This window comes from Trichechus manatus, unplaced genomic scaffold (genome assembly GCF_000243295.1).
Source record: "Trichechus manatus latirostris isolate Lorelei unplaced genomic scaffold, TriManLat1.0 scaffold00019, whole genome shotgun sequence".
In the NCBI taxonomy this organism is placed as follows: Eukaryota; Metazoa; Chordata; class Mammalia; order Sirenia; family Trichechidae; genus Trichechus; species Trichechus manatus.
Genome location: NW_004443955.1, coordinates 8,963,183 through 8,978,861, shown reverse-complemented (window position 1 = coordinate 8,978,861; position 15,679 = coordinate 8,963,183). Strand labels below are relative to the sequence as shown.

At 42.6% G+C, this 15,679-nt stretch overlaps 1 protein-coding gene across 1 annotated transcript in view; it reads right to left on the bottom strand.

Moving 5' to 3' along the window:
• The window catches only part of TRPM1 (transient receptor potential cation channel subfamily M member 1), a 103,714-nt gene that overhangs the window by 73,039 nt on the left and 14,996 nt on the right, over positions 1–15,679 (bottom strand). Inside the window, exons 10-12 of the mRNA XM_004372631.1 lie at positions 10,087–10,260; positions 8,404–8,538; positions 4,002–4,052 (exon numbers count right to left, since the gene is read on the bottom strand). Coding sequence (XP_004372688.1) covers positions 4,002–4,052; positions 8,404–8,538; positions 10,087–10,260 — 360 coding nt within the window. The remainder of the gene's footprint in view (positions 1–4,001; positions 4,053–8,403; positions 8,539–10,086; positions 10,261–15,679) is intronic.

Below are 15,679 nucleotides of genomic sequence, written 5' to 3'. Positions count from 1 at the left end.
TAAAAAGTTAGAAACAGAAATACCAGATGATCCAGCAGCCCACTCCTAGGAATACATCCTAGAGAAATAAGAGCCATCACACGAATAGACATATGCACACCCATGTTCATTGCAGAATTATTCACAATAACAAGAAGACAGAAACAACCTAAGTGTCCATCAACAAATTAATGGAGAAACAAACTGTGGTACATACATGCAATGGAATAGTATGCAATGATAAAGAACAATGATGAATCTACAAAACATCTCACAACGTGGATGAATCTGGAGGGCATTATGCTGAGTGTAATAAGTCGATCACAAAAGGACAAATACTGTATGAGATCACTATTATAAAAATTCATGAAAAGGTTTACACACAAAAAGAAACAATCTTTGATGGATACGAGACAGGGAAGAGGTAGGGAGGGAAAAACACTAACTAGACAGTAGATAAGTGGTAACCATGGTGAAGTGTAAGACAATACACAATACTGGGGAAGTCAGCACAACTTGACCAACGCAAAAATCATAAAAGCTTCATAAACACATCCAAACTCCCTGAGGGACCAAATTACTTGGCTGAGGGCTGGGGACCATGGTCTCAGGGGACATCTAGCTCAATTGGCATAAGATAGTTTATAAAGAAAGTGTTCTACATCCTACTTTGGTGAGTAGTGTCTGGGGTCTTAAAACCTTGTGCGTGGCCATCTAAGGTGCTCCACTGGTCCTACTCCATCTGGAGCAAGGGAGAATGAAGAAAACCAAAGACACAAGAGAAAGATTAATCCAAAGGACTAATGGACAGCAACTACCACAGCCTCCACCAGATTGAGTCCAGCACAACTAGATGGTGCCCAGCTACCACCACTGACTGCTCTGGCAGAGATCACAATAGAGGATCCTGGACAGAGCTGGAGAAAAATGTAGAACAAAATTCTAACTCACACAGAAAGACCAGACTTACTGGTCTGACAGAGACTGGAGAAACCCTGAGAGTATGGCCCCCGGACATCCTTTTAACTCAGTACTGAAGTCACTCCCAAGGTTCACCGTTCAGCCAAAGATTAGACAAGCCTATAAAACAAACAATAACACATGTAGTTCAACCATGTATATGAGACTAAATGGGCACACCAGCCAGGGGGCAAGAACGAGAAGGCAGGAGGGAACAGGAAAGCTAGACCAATGGAAATGGGGAACCCAAGGTCAAAAAGGGGAAACTGTTGACACATTGTGGGGTTAGCAATCAATGTCACAAAACAGTATGTATATTAATTGTTTAATGAGAAACTAACTTGCTCTGTAAACTTTCATCTAAAGCACAAACACATACCCCTACACACAAAAGAACTTTTGAGAAAAAAAAGAAAAAAGAGATGAGTGGTAGGAAAAAGAAATTGGCTGTGCAACCCTACCTTTAATCAATGCGATATTTCTATCACCATTACCCCTTTTTCCCTTCCTCCCACCCTTGGTAACCACCAATACACTTTGGCCTCTATACATTTGCCTTTTCTTGTCTTTTTACATAAGTGAGGTCATAGAATATTTGTCCTTTTGTAATGGACTTTTATCACTCAGCATAATGTCTTCAAGCTCCATCCATAGTGTAGCATGTATCAAGACTTCATTTCTCCTACTTTCCCCAGGGAAATCAGTGGTATTCCATTGTATGTATGTATATACCACGTTTTGTTTACCCATTCATCTGTTGATGGGCATTTAGGTTGTTTTCACCTTTTGGCTATTGTGAATAGTGCTGCAATGAACATTGGTGTACAAGTCTCTGAGTCCCTGCTTTCAAGTCTTTTGGGTATATAGCTAGGAGTGGAATTGCTGGGTCATATGGTAGTTCTGTTTTTAATTTTTTGAGGAACTGCCACACTGTTTTCCACCAGAGCTGTACCATTTGGCATTCCCACCAGCAATGGATAAGGGTTCCAATTTCTCTACATCCTTGCCAACATTTGTTATTTTCTGTTTTTTTTTTTTGAGGCTGAGCTATCTTAGTGGGAGTGAAATGGTATCTCCTTGTGGTTTTGGTTTATTTATTGATTGATTAATTTCATATGGCTGAGATGATGGTGATAACCTGGGGCCCATCACATGATGATCACACATCTGAAATGTCCTCCTTTAAATTAGGACTAGCCACACTTGCTAAATCATTCACTCCTGCGTCAAGTGTTCGTTAGTCTTGTTGTGCTCCCTGACGGTGTGGGGGATTCCATGTAGAGATAAGAAGGGCCAGACATGCTCCTAAGGGGGGAAGAACAAAACTATAAACAGCTCCAAAGTAGCAGCACATGCTGCATGCATAGGAGGAGAGGCCCAAGTTCTGCCTGGGGTGCAGGTGGGGGATGAGAAAGGGCCTCCCTGAACAGAGCCTCCTCGGTGCTCAGGCCTGCGGAGCAGAAGTGCAGGTGGTGAGGTGAGAGCACTGTGGACTTGAGCAAGGCATGGACCAGGACAGGTCACGACCCCTTCGGGGTTGAGCATAGAGTGTGGTAGGGACGTGACGGGGCTGGGAGGGGAGCAGGGCACGGCCAGACCCCAGTGTGGGGGTAGTTTCTTGGAACCAGCTTAAGCTTCACTGTGTGGCTCATGGTGGGAGGACTCTGAAGGATTTGAGCAGGGAGTCCCATGACTGGAGATGGTGGAGGGACGAAGATTATTAAAGCCATTCAGGTGAGAAATCATTGGGTGTAGACCTGGGTAGCTGCAGTTTTTGAATATTTGTATATCATAATCTATCCTCCCTGGGGGAAATCAGATGCCTTATGTGGAAAACCAGGGCACTGGGTCACAGGGTCTTTGACATCCCTCTCGGTCCCCAAATCCACTGATTCTGCTCCAATCTAATGAGTGCTGTAGAGGCCAAATTCTTACATTATTAGAATTATATATTTGCCTGAAATATAACCAGATTAGCTAGGATTCTCACTGAAAACTATTCTACCATTTTGAATTATTTTCTCTTGCTCAGAATATTAATAAATGCTGCACACTTTGCCTGCCAAGGACTTCGTTCTAGCAAAATGAATCACTTTTATATTGTTGTTGTGGTTGTCAGCTGCCCCTAAGTCTGTTCTGAGTCATGGCAACCCCATGCACAAATGAATGAAACACTGCCCAGTACTGCTCCGTCCCCATGATCGGTTGTGGATAGGACTACTGTCATTCACAGGGTTTTCACTGGCTGATTTTCACAAAAGTCGATTGCCAGGCCTTTCCTCCTAGTCTGTCTTAGTCTGGAAGCTCTGCTGAAACCTGTTCAGCATCATAGCAACACACAAGCTTCCACTGACAGGCAGGTGGTGGCTGTGTATGAGGCGCATTGGCTGGGAGTTGAACTGAGTCTCTGCATGGAAGGCGAGAATTCCACCACAGAGCCACCGATGCCTCACCCCCTTTTATGTTAGTCCAATCTAATCCTCTAGCCTGTGGCTACGCGACTCAGGAAACGTCAGGATGGAACAACGAGTAAGCCAGGCCCTATGAGAGCATGAACTTTAAGTGGTTAGTAGCAATGGGAAGTGGGAAGAAATGTCTATCACTTCATACCGGGAGGACACGAAAGGCAAGAAAAATTGCTCTAATCAAGGCACACACACAGAGTGAGATGAGGCACCTCCGACTGTGCTTCTGGAAAGGGGCAGCACGATGAGGTGAGTGACAGAGTTTGAAGTGGATCTATAACACGGGGCTTGGTTGGCTGACGGCGGTGCCTCAGGTGATCAGTACCACAGCCGCCTCACCCGCGGCTGCCCTGTGTTTGGTAATGGTGCCAACACGTAAGCAGGCAGCACTCAGAACGACCTGTCATGAGTGGGGATGGATATTCAACTTTAAAAGCATTACTTTTAGGTCAACTCTTTTTACATGAGAGAGGACTGCATTGTCTCTCATGCCTCAAATAATGAGAATTCAATACATCTTGGAAGTTAAAAATGGCTTTTTAAAAATGTTTTAGTAAAAGATGCCAATTGGTAAGGACTATAGACCAGTAGACTGACCTTTTTGACATCTCTCACCAGCAGATGAAGTGTGTTTGGTGGGCCCAGTCTCTGCAAGAGAAGCATTCAGCCATGTCAGCTATTTTCTTGGAGAAAATCAATATCCTTCTGTACAGAATTACTGAATTATGATAGCCGTACTGTGGGTCACTATCGGCTTGTTTCTTTCTTTCTCTTTTTAAATTTTTATTGTGGTGAAATATTGATAACAAAATATTTGCCAATTCAACCATTTGTATGCATACAATTCAGTGACATTAATTACTGTCACCGTGTATGCAATCGTTACCGCTATCACCTTTAACAGAAACGCCGAGCCACTAAGCAATGACCACCCTTCCCCTCCCTCCGGTCCCTGGTAACTATTAAAGAGCTTTGGTCTCTGTGCTTTGTTTCTTTCAAGAGGCAGAGATGGTCGTGGTTAAGTACCCAACACCTTAAAATATATGTTAAATACTTCTTAGGGAATTATTTTAAAGCATATCTTACAATGTCAAATATTGTGTTAAAACTTCGCATACAAGTTTTAGCAAGTAATTACAAAGGATCATTTCTGCTACTTAAAATTTTAGAACATGGAAGGAAACGTAAATCCTCAAAATTTATATTGTAATAACAAACCAAGGGGATTTCATTCAAATACTTCCATTCTATACAGTGGAGCTTATTCCTGTGACAGCTTAGGTCTACATATTTCACGGGAGCCTTATAAAAAAGCGGAGTTACAAGAAGCAAATAGATGCTCATCCCTGGTAACTTTTCACTCTGTTTATGACTTATGAAGCTGGATTCTCTCTCTTTTTTTTTTTTTTTGCCAATTCAGTTTTTTACAGGTGTACTATTTATTGACAGTAATTACATTAATTGGGTGTGCAACCCTACCCTTTCCATCACCGTAAACCAAAACTCAGTACTCCATAAACAATAACCCACCACCCTTCCCTCTCTCCCACCATAGTAACCACTAATAAACTTTGATGTCTATACATTTGTCTGTTCTTGTCTTTTTATATAAGTGAGGTTGTAGAATATTTGTCCTTTTGTGATTGACTTATTTCACTCAGTATAATGTCGTCAAGCTCCATCCATATGTATCAAGACTCCATTTCTCTTACTGGCAGAGTAGTATTCCATTGTATGTATGTACCACATTTTGTCTATCCATTCATCCACTGATGGGCATTTAGGCTGTTTCCACCTTTTTGCTATTGTGCTGCAATGAACACTGGTGTACAAGTATCTGAATCTCTGCTTTCAAGTCTTTTCAGGACTGCCATGTCTTTTTCCCACAAAGCAGCTGGTAGGTTCGAACCACTTCTTTCAATACCTAGGAGTGGAGTTACTAGGTCATATAGTAGGTCTACTTTTAGTTTTTTAAGGAATTGCCACACCGTTTTCCACAACGGCTGTAATATTTTTCATTCCCACCAACAATGGATAAGGATTCCAATTTCCCCGCATCCTCACCAACATTTGTTATTTTCTGTTTCTCTTTAGTTTTTTTTTTTTATCTTAGCCATCCCTGCTGGGGAGCCCTGGTGGCACAGTGGTTAAAAGCTATGGATGCTAACCGAAAGATCAGCAGTTCGAATCTACCAGCCACTCCTTAGAAACCCTATGGGGCAGTTCTCTTCTGCCCTGTAGGGTCACTATGAGTTGGAATGGACTCATCAGCCATGGGGTTATCCCTGCTAGTGCTGTGGTTAAAGAGCTTGGCTGCTAAGGGTAAAAGTCAGCAGTTCAAACCCACCAGGTGCTCCATGGTAAAAAGATATGGCAGTCTGCTTCTGTGAAGATAACAGCCTTGGAAGCCCTGTGAGGCAGTTCTACTCTGTCCTATAAGGTCACTATGAGTATGAATTAGCCATCCTAATGGGAGTGAAATGGTATCTTGTTGTGGTTTTGATTTGCATCTCTTTGATGGCTAATGACACTGAGCATCTTTTCACGTGTTTGGTGGCCGTTTGAATGTCCTCTTTGGTGAAATGCCTATTCAAGTCCTTTGCCCATTTTATGATTGGGTTATTTGTCTTTTTGTTGTTAAGTTGTCGAAGTTCTATATATATTTGGTTATTAGATTCTTATCGGTTATATGGTTTCTGAAGATATTCTCCTAGTTAGTAGCTTGTCTTTTCACTTTTTAAAAAAGTCTTTTTATTTTATTTTATTGTGCTTTAGGTGAAAGTTTACAGCACAAATTAGTTTCTTGTTCAAAAATTTATGCACAGATTGTTTTCTAACACTGGTTGCAATCCCTGCAAAGTGTCAGCACTCTCCCCCTTTCCACCCTGGGTTCCCCAGGTCCATTTATCCAGTTTTGTTCTCCCTTCCTGCCTTCTTGTCTTTGCCTTTGGGCAGGTGTTGCCCATTTGGTTTCGTATACTTGATTGAACTAAGAAGCACATTCCTCACATGTGTTATTGTTTATTTTATAAGCCTGTCTAATCTTTGGATGAAAGGTGGACTTCGGGAGTGGCTTCACTTCTGAGTTAGCAGGGCATCTGGAAGCCATGGTCTCAGGGATTCCTCCAGTCTCTGTCAGACCAGTAAGTCTGGTCTGTTTTTGTGAATTTGAATTTTGTTCTACATTTTTTTCCTCCTCTGCCTGGAACCCTCTATTATGAGCCCTGTCAGAGTGATCAGTGGTGTTAGCCAGGCACCACCTAGTTCTTCTGGGCTCAGGCTGGTACACGCTGTGGTCCATGTGGTCCATTAGTCCTTTGGACTGATATTCTCCTTGTGTCTTTGGTTTTCTTCATTCTCTTTTGCTCCAGATGGGATGCGACCCATGGATGTATCTTAGATGGCTGCTCACAAGCTTTTAAGACCACAGACACTACTCACCAAAGTAGGATGTAGAAAATTTTCTTTATGAACTATGTTGTGCCAATTAACCTAGATGTCCCCTGAGACTATGGTCCCCCGCCCTCAGCTCCAGTAACTCAGTCCCTCGAGGTGTTTGGATGTGTCTAGGAGGCTTCTATGACTTTGCCTTGGTCAAATTGTGCTGACCTCCTCTATATTGTGTGTTGTCTTTCCTTCACCATAGCTAATACTTGTCTACTATCTAGTTAGTGATTTCCCCTCACCGCTCCTCTGTTCCTTTGTAACCTTCAAAGATTGTTTTTCCTGTGGGTAAACCTTTGTTTGGATTTTTATAATAGTTGTCTCATACAATATTTGTCCTTTTGTGATTGACTTATTTCACTCAGCATAATGCCCTCCGTATTCATCCATGTTGTGAGATGTTTCTTGGATTCATCATTGTTCTTTATTGTTGTGTAGTAGTCCATTGTGTGTGTGTACTATAATTTGTTTATCCATTCATCTGTTGATGGGCACTTAGGTTGTATCCATCTTTTTGCTATTGTGAATAATGCTGCAATGAACATGGATACGTGTATGTCTATTTTTGTGACGGCTCTAGGATATATTCTTAGGAGTGGGATTGCTGGATCGTATAGTATTTCTATTTCTAGCTTTTTAAGGAAGCGCTGTTTATCATTTTCCATACTTGGTTGTACCATTTTACATTTTACAGCAGTGCATAAGTGTTCCAATTTCCCTGAAACATTTCCAACACTTGTTATTTTCTGGGTTTTTTTTTTTTGATTAGTGCCAGTGTGTCGTGGTGAGATGGTATCTCTTTGTAGTTTCAATTTGCATTTCTCTAATGGCTAATGGTTGCCCACATTTCCTCATGTGTCTGTCAGCTGCCTGATAGATCTCCTCTTTTTATGAACTACTGTTCGTATACCCAGGTGACACAAATGTTTTGCGCTCGACTACTAAACTGAAGGTTGGTGGTTTGAACCTACCCAGTGGTGGTTGTTGTTAGCTGCCTTTGGGTCAATTCCACCTCATGGCAACCCACGCGTGCAGAGTAGAACTGCTCCATGTTTTCAAGGCTGTGACCTTTCCGAAGCAGATTTCAAGGCACCTCTGGGTGGGTTCAAATTGGCAGCCTTTCAACTAGTAGTCTAGTGCTTAACTATGTGTGCCATCTGGGTACTCTTCACACAGAAATAAGGCCTGGCAATCTGCTTCCATTAAGATTACAGCCAAGAAAACCCTGCGGAGCAGTTCTACTCTGTAACACACAGAGTCACCATGAGTTGGAATTGACTCAGTGGCAATGGTTTGTTTTTTTTTTTTGGCTTATTCATACACCACACTCGAGTGTTCAACAACTGTTAATACTACTCCAGAAGGGGATGTCTAGCTGGGCAGGGTCTAGCTGCAGCAGGTAAGAAATAGCTGGATGCTATGAAATATTGGCACTCCCAGCTGAAACCCTGCCCCAGTTATTATTCTATGAGCGTATTTATTCAAAATATGCACAAATTATACCTCCATGTCAATAGCTAGTTCCTCTCTGGCCCCCTCCTTTAAGAACACTCACTGTGTTATAGAGCTCTTCCAGCCTTGGGATGGTGAGGAAGTGCTGCATGTTCACTCCGTTTTCAATCAGAAGCTTCACGAAGTCCACACGGTCTAACACTAGAGCATCCAGCATCGCTTGCTCCAAAGCATTCACCTGCAGGAGCCCAGGAAACAGGGCCATGAGAGCCTCTCAGAAATACGAGGCAGGGGGAAGATTGGAAACACCATAGGAAGGGTATTCTGTCCCCCAGATCCTGGAGTATTCTGAGCGTGGTTCTCTTTGCTCTCGCCATCTCCCCTCCTCCTTCCTTCTCCATCTGGCCCCTATACATGCTATCAAGGTATCAAAGTTTGTAAATGATTTTCTCCTTTTTAAAACAAATAGAAGAATCCAAGGCACAGCAATTGGTCTCTAGTCACCTGGAGCAACAGAGGAAGAAAGAGAGTCGTGAATAGGAGGAGGAAATGAAATGCACAGCTAATTGCCTCTGAACAACTGCCTTCTTTGCCATGAAACCAGAAGAACTGGATGGTGTCTGGCTACCATTACTGAACATTTTGATTAAAGATTCCATAGAAGTATCCTAATCAAAACGGAAAAATGCAGAACAGAATTTCAAATTCTCATGGACTCTAGACTTTCTGGAGTCATGGAGGGTAGATGAACCCATGAAACTATTGGCCTGAGATAATCTTTAAACCTTAAACCAAAAATATCCCCTGAAGTCATCTAGCGAATAAAAGTTTAGCTTAACTAATAAATATGTCTGCCTTGAGCATTATGCTCTTTTAAGAACTATCTATATGAGATCACATTGACAACAGATTAGATAGGAACCTAGGGGGCAGTGAGTTTATGTTAATGAGGGAGGAACAACTCAGAAAAGAAGGGTAAGAATGGGTGCACAACTTGAAGAATGTAATCAATGTCACTGAATTGTACATGTAGAAACTGTTGAATTGGTGTATGTTTTGCTGTGTATATTCTCAACAACAACAAAATAAAAAAAAGTTTGAAGAAGAAAAAAAAATTGAAGAGGATTCAAAATTGCAGCCATAATGGCGTTGCTCACTTCAGTTTCCACAGTTTGCTTCCTTGTCTGAGAGGACCCCAGTGGCAGCCTAGCATGCCCCGTGTCCCCACGGCACTGTGTGTGGGGTGACCTCAATGTGCCTTCCACACATAGGTCACTGCAGAGCCCAGTGCCCTGTCTTTGCTGTCTTGGCAGCAGAGAGGCTGAGAACTGATGTGCGATGTGCTGGCTCTGGCCTCCGGCCCAGAAAACTGCTACTATCTCCACACACCCAGTCAGGGGCTCCATCTCTTAAAAAGGTCTTGTTCACTGAATTGTATTTATTAGGTAATATTGGTTTGTGTCCCATGTTTTCATAAATCAAACATGTGCATGTCCACCAGGCAGAGCAAGGTCAGCAGGATGTCCACTCTTGGTGGCATCCTTGCCCCAAAGGCAGGGACATTGACATTTCATCAACCTGACAGCCACACTGAAGGCAAATGTGCAGCTGCCATTAGCCGATCTGAAATATGGAGGCTGTCTCCTCAATCCCTTATCACTGCTATATTGGGACTCAGGGTTCCAGGTTGGGACTAAAGCAAAGGAAACAAGAACTGCCCCTCCCCCTGGAGAGAGAAGGTGACGCAAACTCAGTGATCCTTATGGTCCCAAGATTTCCCACATACCCAGTTCAGTAGCTCTATCTTCCGGGGGTCTGTTTCTTCCTCCACTTCCTCTTTCCCTTTCCCTTTCTTTTTGCCTTTTCCTTTTCCTCTGCCACCCTTGGTGGTTGTCGTGGGTGGCTTCTTCTCCTTCTCTGTGGCCTTGCTATCTGTTGCGGGTGCCAGGCTTCCCAGGGGCTGCAGTTGATAGCAAACAAAGTTTGGAAGAAATATTAAAGCTGTGCCTTGTCCAAAGACTAGCGTACTGACTCCTGCCCCCTTGCCACTACACACACACATGCAGATAGATACATATACACACACACTTGGTCATGGCAGGCCTGCCTTTTTGATGGAGAAAGCTCTGACATCATGAACCATTGCTACACTGTTACTTATATGCAAAAATATACACTTGGCTCAAGGACACAGCTTTGCATACTTTAAATGGCTGATAATGTGTGCTTGATTGATGTGCGTTTTTTGCACAAAGGAAAGGGTGATGAAAGGTAAGAACAAAAGCACCAAAGACAGATGTGTGTATAGATGTCTAATGATAAACAGGAGAAAGTGGTTGTGAAGGGCTCAAGACAATGGATATAACCCAGGTGCCTACACTCAGATACAAAACTGGCTGGAACTTACTGGTGGGTGTCTTAGTCATCTAGTGCTGCTATAACAGAAATAACACAAGCGGATGACTTTAACAAAGAGAAATTTATTCTCTCACAGTCTAGGAGGCTAGAAGTCTGAATTCAGGGTACCAGCTCCAGGGGAAGGCTTTCTCTCTCTGTCAGCTCTGGAGGAAGGTCCTTGTCATCAATCTTCCTCTGGTCCAAAGGACTTGCTATTCTCCTGGCTTTTGTTTCTTGATGGTATGAGGTCCCCATGTCTCTCTGCTCGCTTTTCTCTTTTATATCTCAAAAGAGATTGACTTAAGACACAACCTAATCTTAAAGATTGAGTCCTGTCTTATTAACGTAACTGCCTTTAATCCTGCCTCATTAATATTATAGAGGTAGGATTTACAACACATAGGAAAACCACATCAGATGACAAAATGGTGGACAATCATGCAATACTAGGAATCATGGCCTAGCCAAGTTGACACACATTTTGGAGGACACAATTCAATCCATAACACTGGGTAAAAGAGGTCTCCTGGGTATTGCTTTCCATAACAAAGTACAATCAACTGGGTGGTTTTAACATCAGAAGTTTATTCTCTCACAGCTATCAAGGCTAGAAGTCTGAAATCAAGGTGTCAGCAGGACTATGCTCCCTCTGAAGTTCTAGAGACGAATCCTTTCTTACTTATTCCAGATTCTGGTGATCGTCAGCAATCTTTGCTGCTCTTGGCTTGTAGATGCATCGCTCCACTCTCTACCTCTGTTGTTATATGGTGTTCTCTTTATGTATCTCTTTTCTTCTTACAAGGACACCAGTCATAGTGAATTAGCACTTGCCCTACTCCACCATGGCCTCATGTGATCTAATTACATTGCAAAGACTTCATTTCTAAACAAGGTCACATTCTGAGGTCCTGGAAGGACATAAATTTTCAGGGGACACTATTCAACCCAGTACACCTGGGTATTACTGAGTTATATGCAATGATGTTACAGATTTAAAAACACTGAAGGAAGGATGTGCTCTACTCAAGAGAATAGGAGAGAGAGCCCCTGTCCCCTCTGCCTCAACAAGTCCCTCAGTCAAGTGGAAGACATGGGGACATTGTCCTGGTACAGACACACAATAAGCTTAGAGGACCAATATTGAAACAACCTTTGACCCCTCCAGCTGGGTCTTTGTTGTCAGAGTTCCCCTTTCCTTCTGCCAGACTCCTCTGAGAGTTGTGCCCGTGGAGTCTTCATTCCCTCACTCCCCTTCTCTCTTCTACCACTCCAGTGGCTGCTTGCCCCTCTGTCCAAAGCCCTACTCATCTGTCCACAGCAGCCCTGGAGAGGCCACTGATAAGCTTCCAGGCACTGGCTGCCTCCACGGCATTTTCTGTCCTCCTCTTGCTGGATTTCCAGCAGTCGGACTGCTGCCTGCTCCCTGCTCCAGCTTCTTCTCTCAGCTTCTCCAGCATGACACACTCCTGGTTTTCCTCTTTCCTCTCTGTCTACTGCTTCTCAGATCAGGCTATCAATGTCAAGGCTCTCCAGGGTGCGGTTCTTGGCCCTCTTCCCCTCCCTCTTTACTCTCACCCTGGGCAATTTCATGGAGGCCCACACAGCCAGGAGGCCCACTCAGCTGGCCGCCATTTCTTTCTCGTGACGTCTCATTTATAGCTTCAGTTCATCTCTCTCCCCAGAGTTCCTGTAACTCTCCTCTGAATCACCTCTGGAGGGAGGAAATTCTCCCTCACAACCTCAAACACGAGTTGAACAATCACTTGCTGGGGATGTTACAGAAAGCATTTTAAACACTGGATGGATTACTGAGGATGCTTGATAACCTCTCATATCCATACAAAGAATCTTCAGACCTGGGTTTGCATCCTGAGTTCAGATGCTTGCTTTTATGCTGCACTAGTTTTCTATTACTGCATAACAAGTTGTCCAAAATTTAGTAGCTTAAAACAACACACAGTTATTATCTCACAGTTCCTGTGGGTTAGAAGTCAGGCACAGTTTAGCTGGGTTTTGGCTGCAGGGTCTCACCAGGATGTAATCAACATGTGGTTGGGCTGTGTTCTCATCTGGAGGTTTGACAGGGGAAGAATCTGCTTCTAAGCTCACTCAGTTGTTGGCAGGATTTATTTCCTTGCAGTCCCAGGATTCATGGTAACTTATTTTTTCAAAGCCAGAAACAGAAAGAGAGTCTCTAGAGTGAGTTTGCTAGCAAGACATAGTCTTATATAATGTAGTATAATCACAGGTGTGACATCCATCTTTGATATATTCTATTGATCACAGGTCTCACCCACACTCAAGGGGGAGGGTGTGAACACCAGGAGGGATCACTTTAAAACCTGTCTGCCACAGCCACATTAGCTGAGTGAACTTGTCAGAAATCACTTAACCTCTTGGACTGTTAATTTTTTTTTCGAACTATCAAATGACAATCAATCCAATAATGTTCATGTATTTGAGCACATGTAGTAAAGCACAATGTACCACACAAACATCAGGCATTACTACCAATTTCCACTTTAGATTTTATGATTGAAGTTCAGTTTTACCAAAGTAGGCCCTACATTTAGAGATGGAAGCCAAATAAATAGTTTTGTTCAGAAAAGTCAGCAGACATTTCTTTCTACTTCTAAAATCTCAGGGAAGCTGGCCAAGATTTGCAGAATTTATGTTTGAGGTAGCCAGTGGTCTGAATGTCATCAGGCCTCACTCCTGGATGCACAGACTGAGTTTAGCCTATTTTTCATCAAAAAAAAGTTAGTCCAAGGTCTTATGATTCAAGATAGCTAAATATTTAAATACATTACTCAGATATATCAAATACTATTCTCTTTTTGCTGTTATGTTTTTAACATGTTCTAACAAAGGGTTTTGTTGGGGCAGTTTTTATTTTTGCATTTAATAATAATATATACAGATAAAGAATTTTGACAGTAAAATATAACATATATGGACAACATGTACAAAGTTTCATGTTGTCTGAAAATTCTACCACAAGCTTACTGTTATAGTAAGCCTTCTAGAAAGACTATAAATTCACAGGTACATAGTTTCTTAAGAACTTTACCATTAAAGGAAGATTTGGAGAGCAGATACTCTATCACAAGGAGACAGAGAAGGACTTTCAGTTCCAGGTTACAGTTCGAGCATGTTTCCTGCCTTTCCTCCCTTCCCAAGTACCACTGAAATGACAGCAGGGGCAATGAAAGGGAAAAGTCCATTTCAGGGAGAAGAGGCAGACCAGAGTTATTAGCAATACTGGAAATCCTGATGGGAGCAGGCTGGCAGTTAAAGCCTTGGAGAGGAAGCTAAAACCCAGAATATGTAGTGTGGAGGTTGCTGTAGAGATGGGGCAGCAGGTGGAGGACGTAAAGCATGGTGATTAATGGAAGGACGGTCTACAGAACAGTAGACCACACATTCCTTCCCACATCCCATGCCACCACTCTGTGGGAGCAGAGCAGCTGCATTCCAGGGCTTCACCCCCAGGCAGAAGCTGCAAGAATGTCTGCTGGAGGATTGGAAGGGCCTGCATAGGGAGGCCCAGAGACTCTCCAGCCTGCGCATGGCAAAGCAAAGCTATTCAGTCGACACTCCCCATTCCTAAGTAGGAATTCCTCATCAGTCCTCCAGGCAGGAGAAAATTCTGTTGGCAAAATAAGCCTTCCATAGTAAATATGCAGTCTCTCCCCTCATTCTTAAACGTGGATGGAAAACCAAGAACCTGCAGCACTGAAGGGAACTCCACAGCACAACAGAAAAGGACAAAGAAAACAATGGGAACAGCTGACTAGGGAGAAAATAGAGATCATGCAGGGAATGGAAGAGAACTTTAAAAAGTTCAATCCATATCCTCAGGTATTGCATCTACGAAATCAACACAGGCTAATATGAAAATAGAACAATTGGGAAACAAGAAAGCTTTCTTAGATATTTAAAATATGATTGCCTGATTTAAAAAAATTCGTATAAAAGTTAAAGAAAAAGTTAAGAGATTTAAAAATATATACAGCAAACTGGCAAAGAGGTGGAAATGAGACAATGGAGGGTCAATCCAGGGGGTCCACTATTTGTTTGACCAATACAAATTCCAGACGAAGACGGAGAAAATGGAGGAAGAGATACCTGAAGAAGTGATAGAAGAAAATTTCATAGAACTGAGGAGAGACTCAGGTCTTCAGCATAAAAGGGCCCTTTGACAGCCACGTAGGGTGAATAGATACATGAGTGGCCATATGACTGCTTGATTTTGTATTCGCTATATACTTCTATTTTTGTTTGTTTGAAATAGAAGACCAGTCTTTGTGAAATTTCAAAGCACCGAAGATAAAGAGCAGATCTTAAAAGATATCTGAGAGAAAATAATGGTTCATCTATAATTGAACGAGAATCATATGACAGTCAGCCTAGTGTGGTGGCAGACTTTTTTCAGACATGTAAAGACACAGAATGGTTATCTTCCCACACACTTTCATGAAAAAAATTACTTGAAGATATACTCTAGCAAAATGGAAAATAAATCTGAGAGAGAGGATGACATGGGGTCCAAGAAGCAACGGACCTATCTCAGAGACAGTGAAGGGTTGTCCAGAACTGAGAGCTGTGCAGCTGGCTCTGAGAGCATTCAGGGTAGACGAGGACAGGATATCACAGGGCTTTGAAAGATCCTTCAAAAAGAAAGGGGATTCCGCTTAATGGATAGTAGTGATTAAGATAATAGGTACTCTGTGTGGCTAATCGCCTCCATGAACAAACTGCCTCTTTTACCATCAGACCAGAAGAACTGTATGGTGTCCAGCTACCACGACTGAATATTTTGATCAAAGATTCTATAGAAGAATCCTGAACAAAACGCAGAGCAGAATTTCCAGTCCTCAAAGAATTCAGACTTTCTGGAGCCATGGGAGCTGGATGAACCCCTGAAACTACTACCCAAGATAACCTTTAAGTCTTAAATCAAAAATATCTCCTGAAGTCTT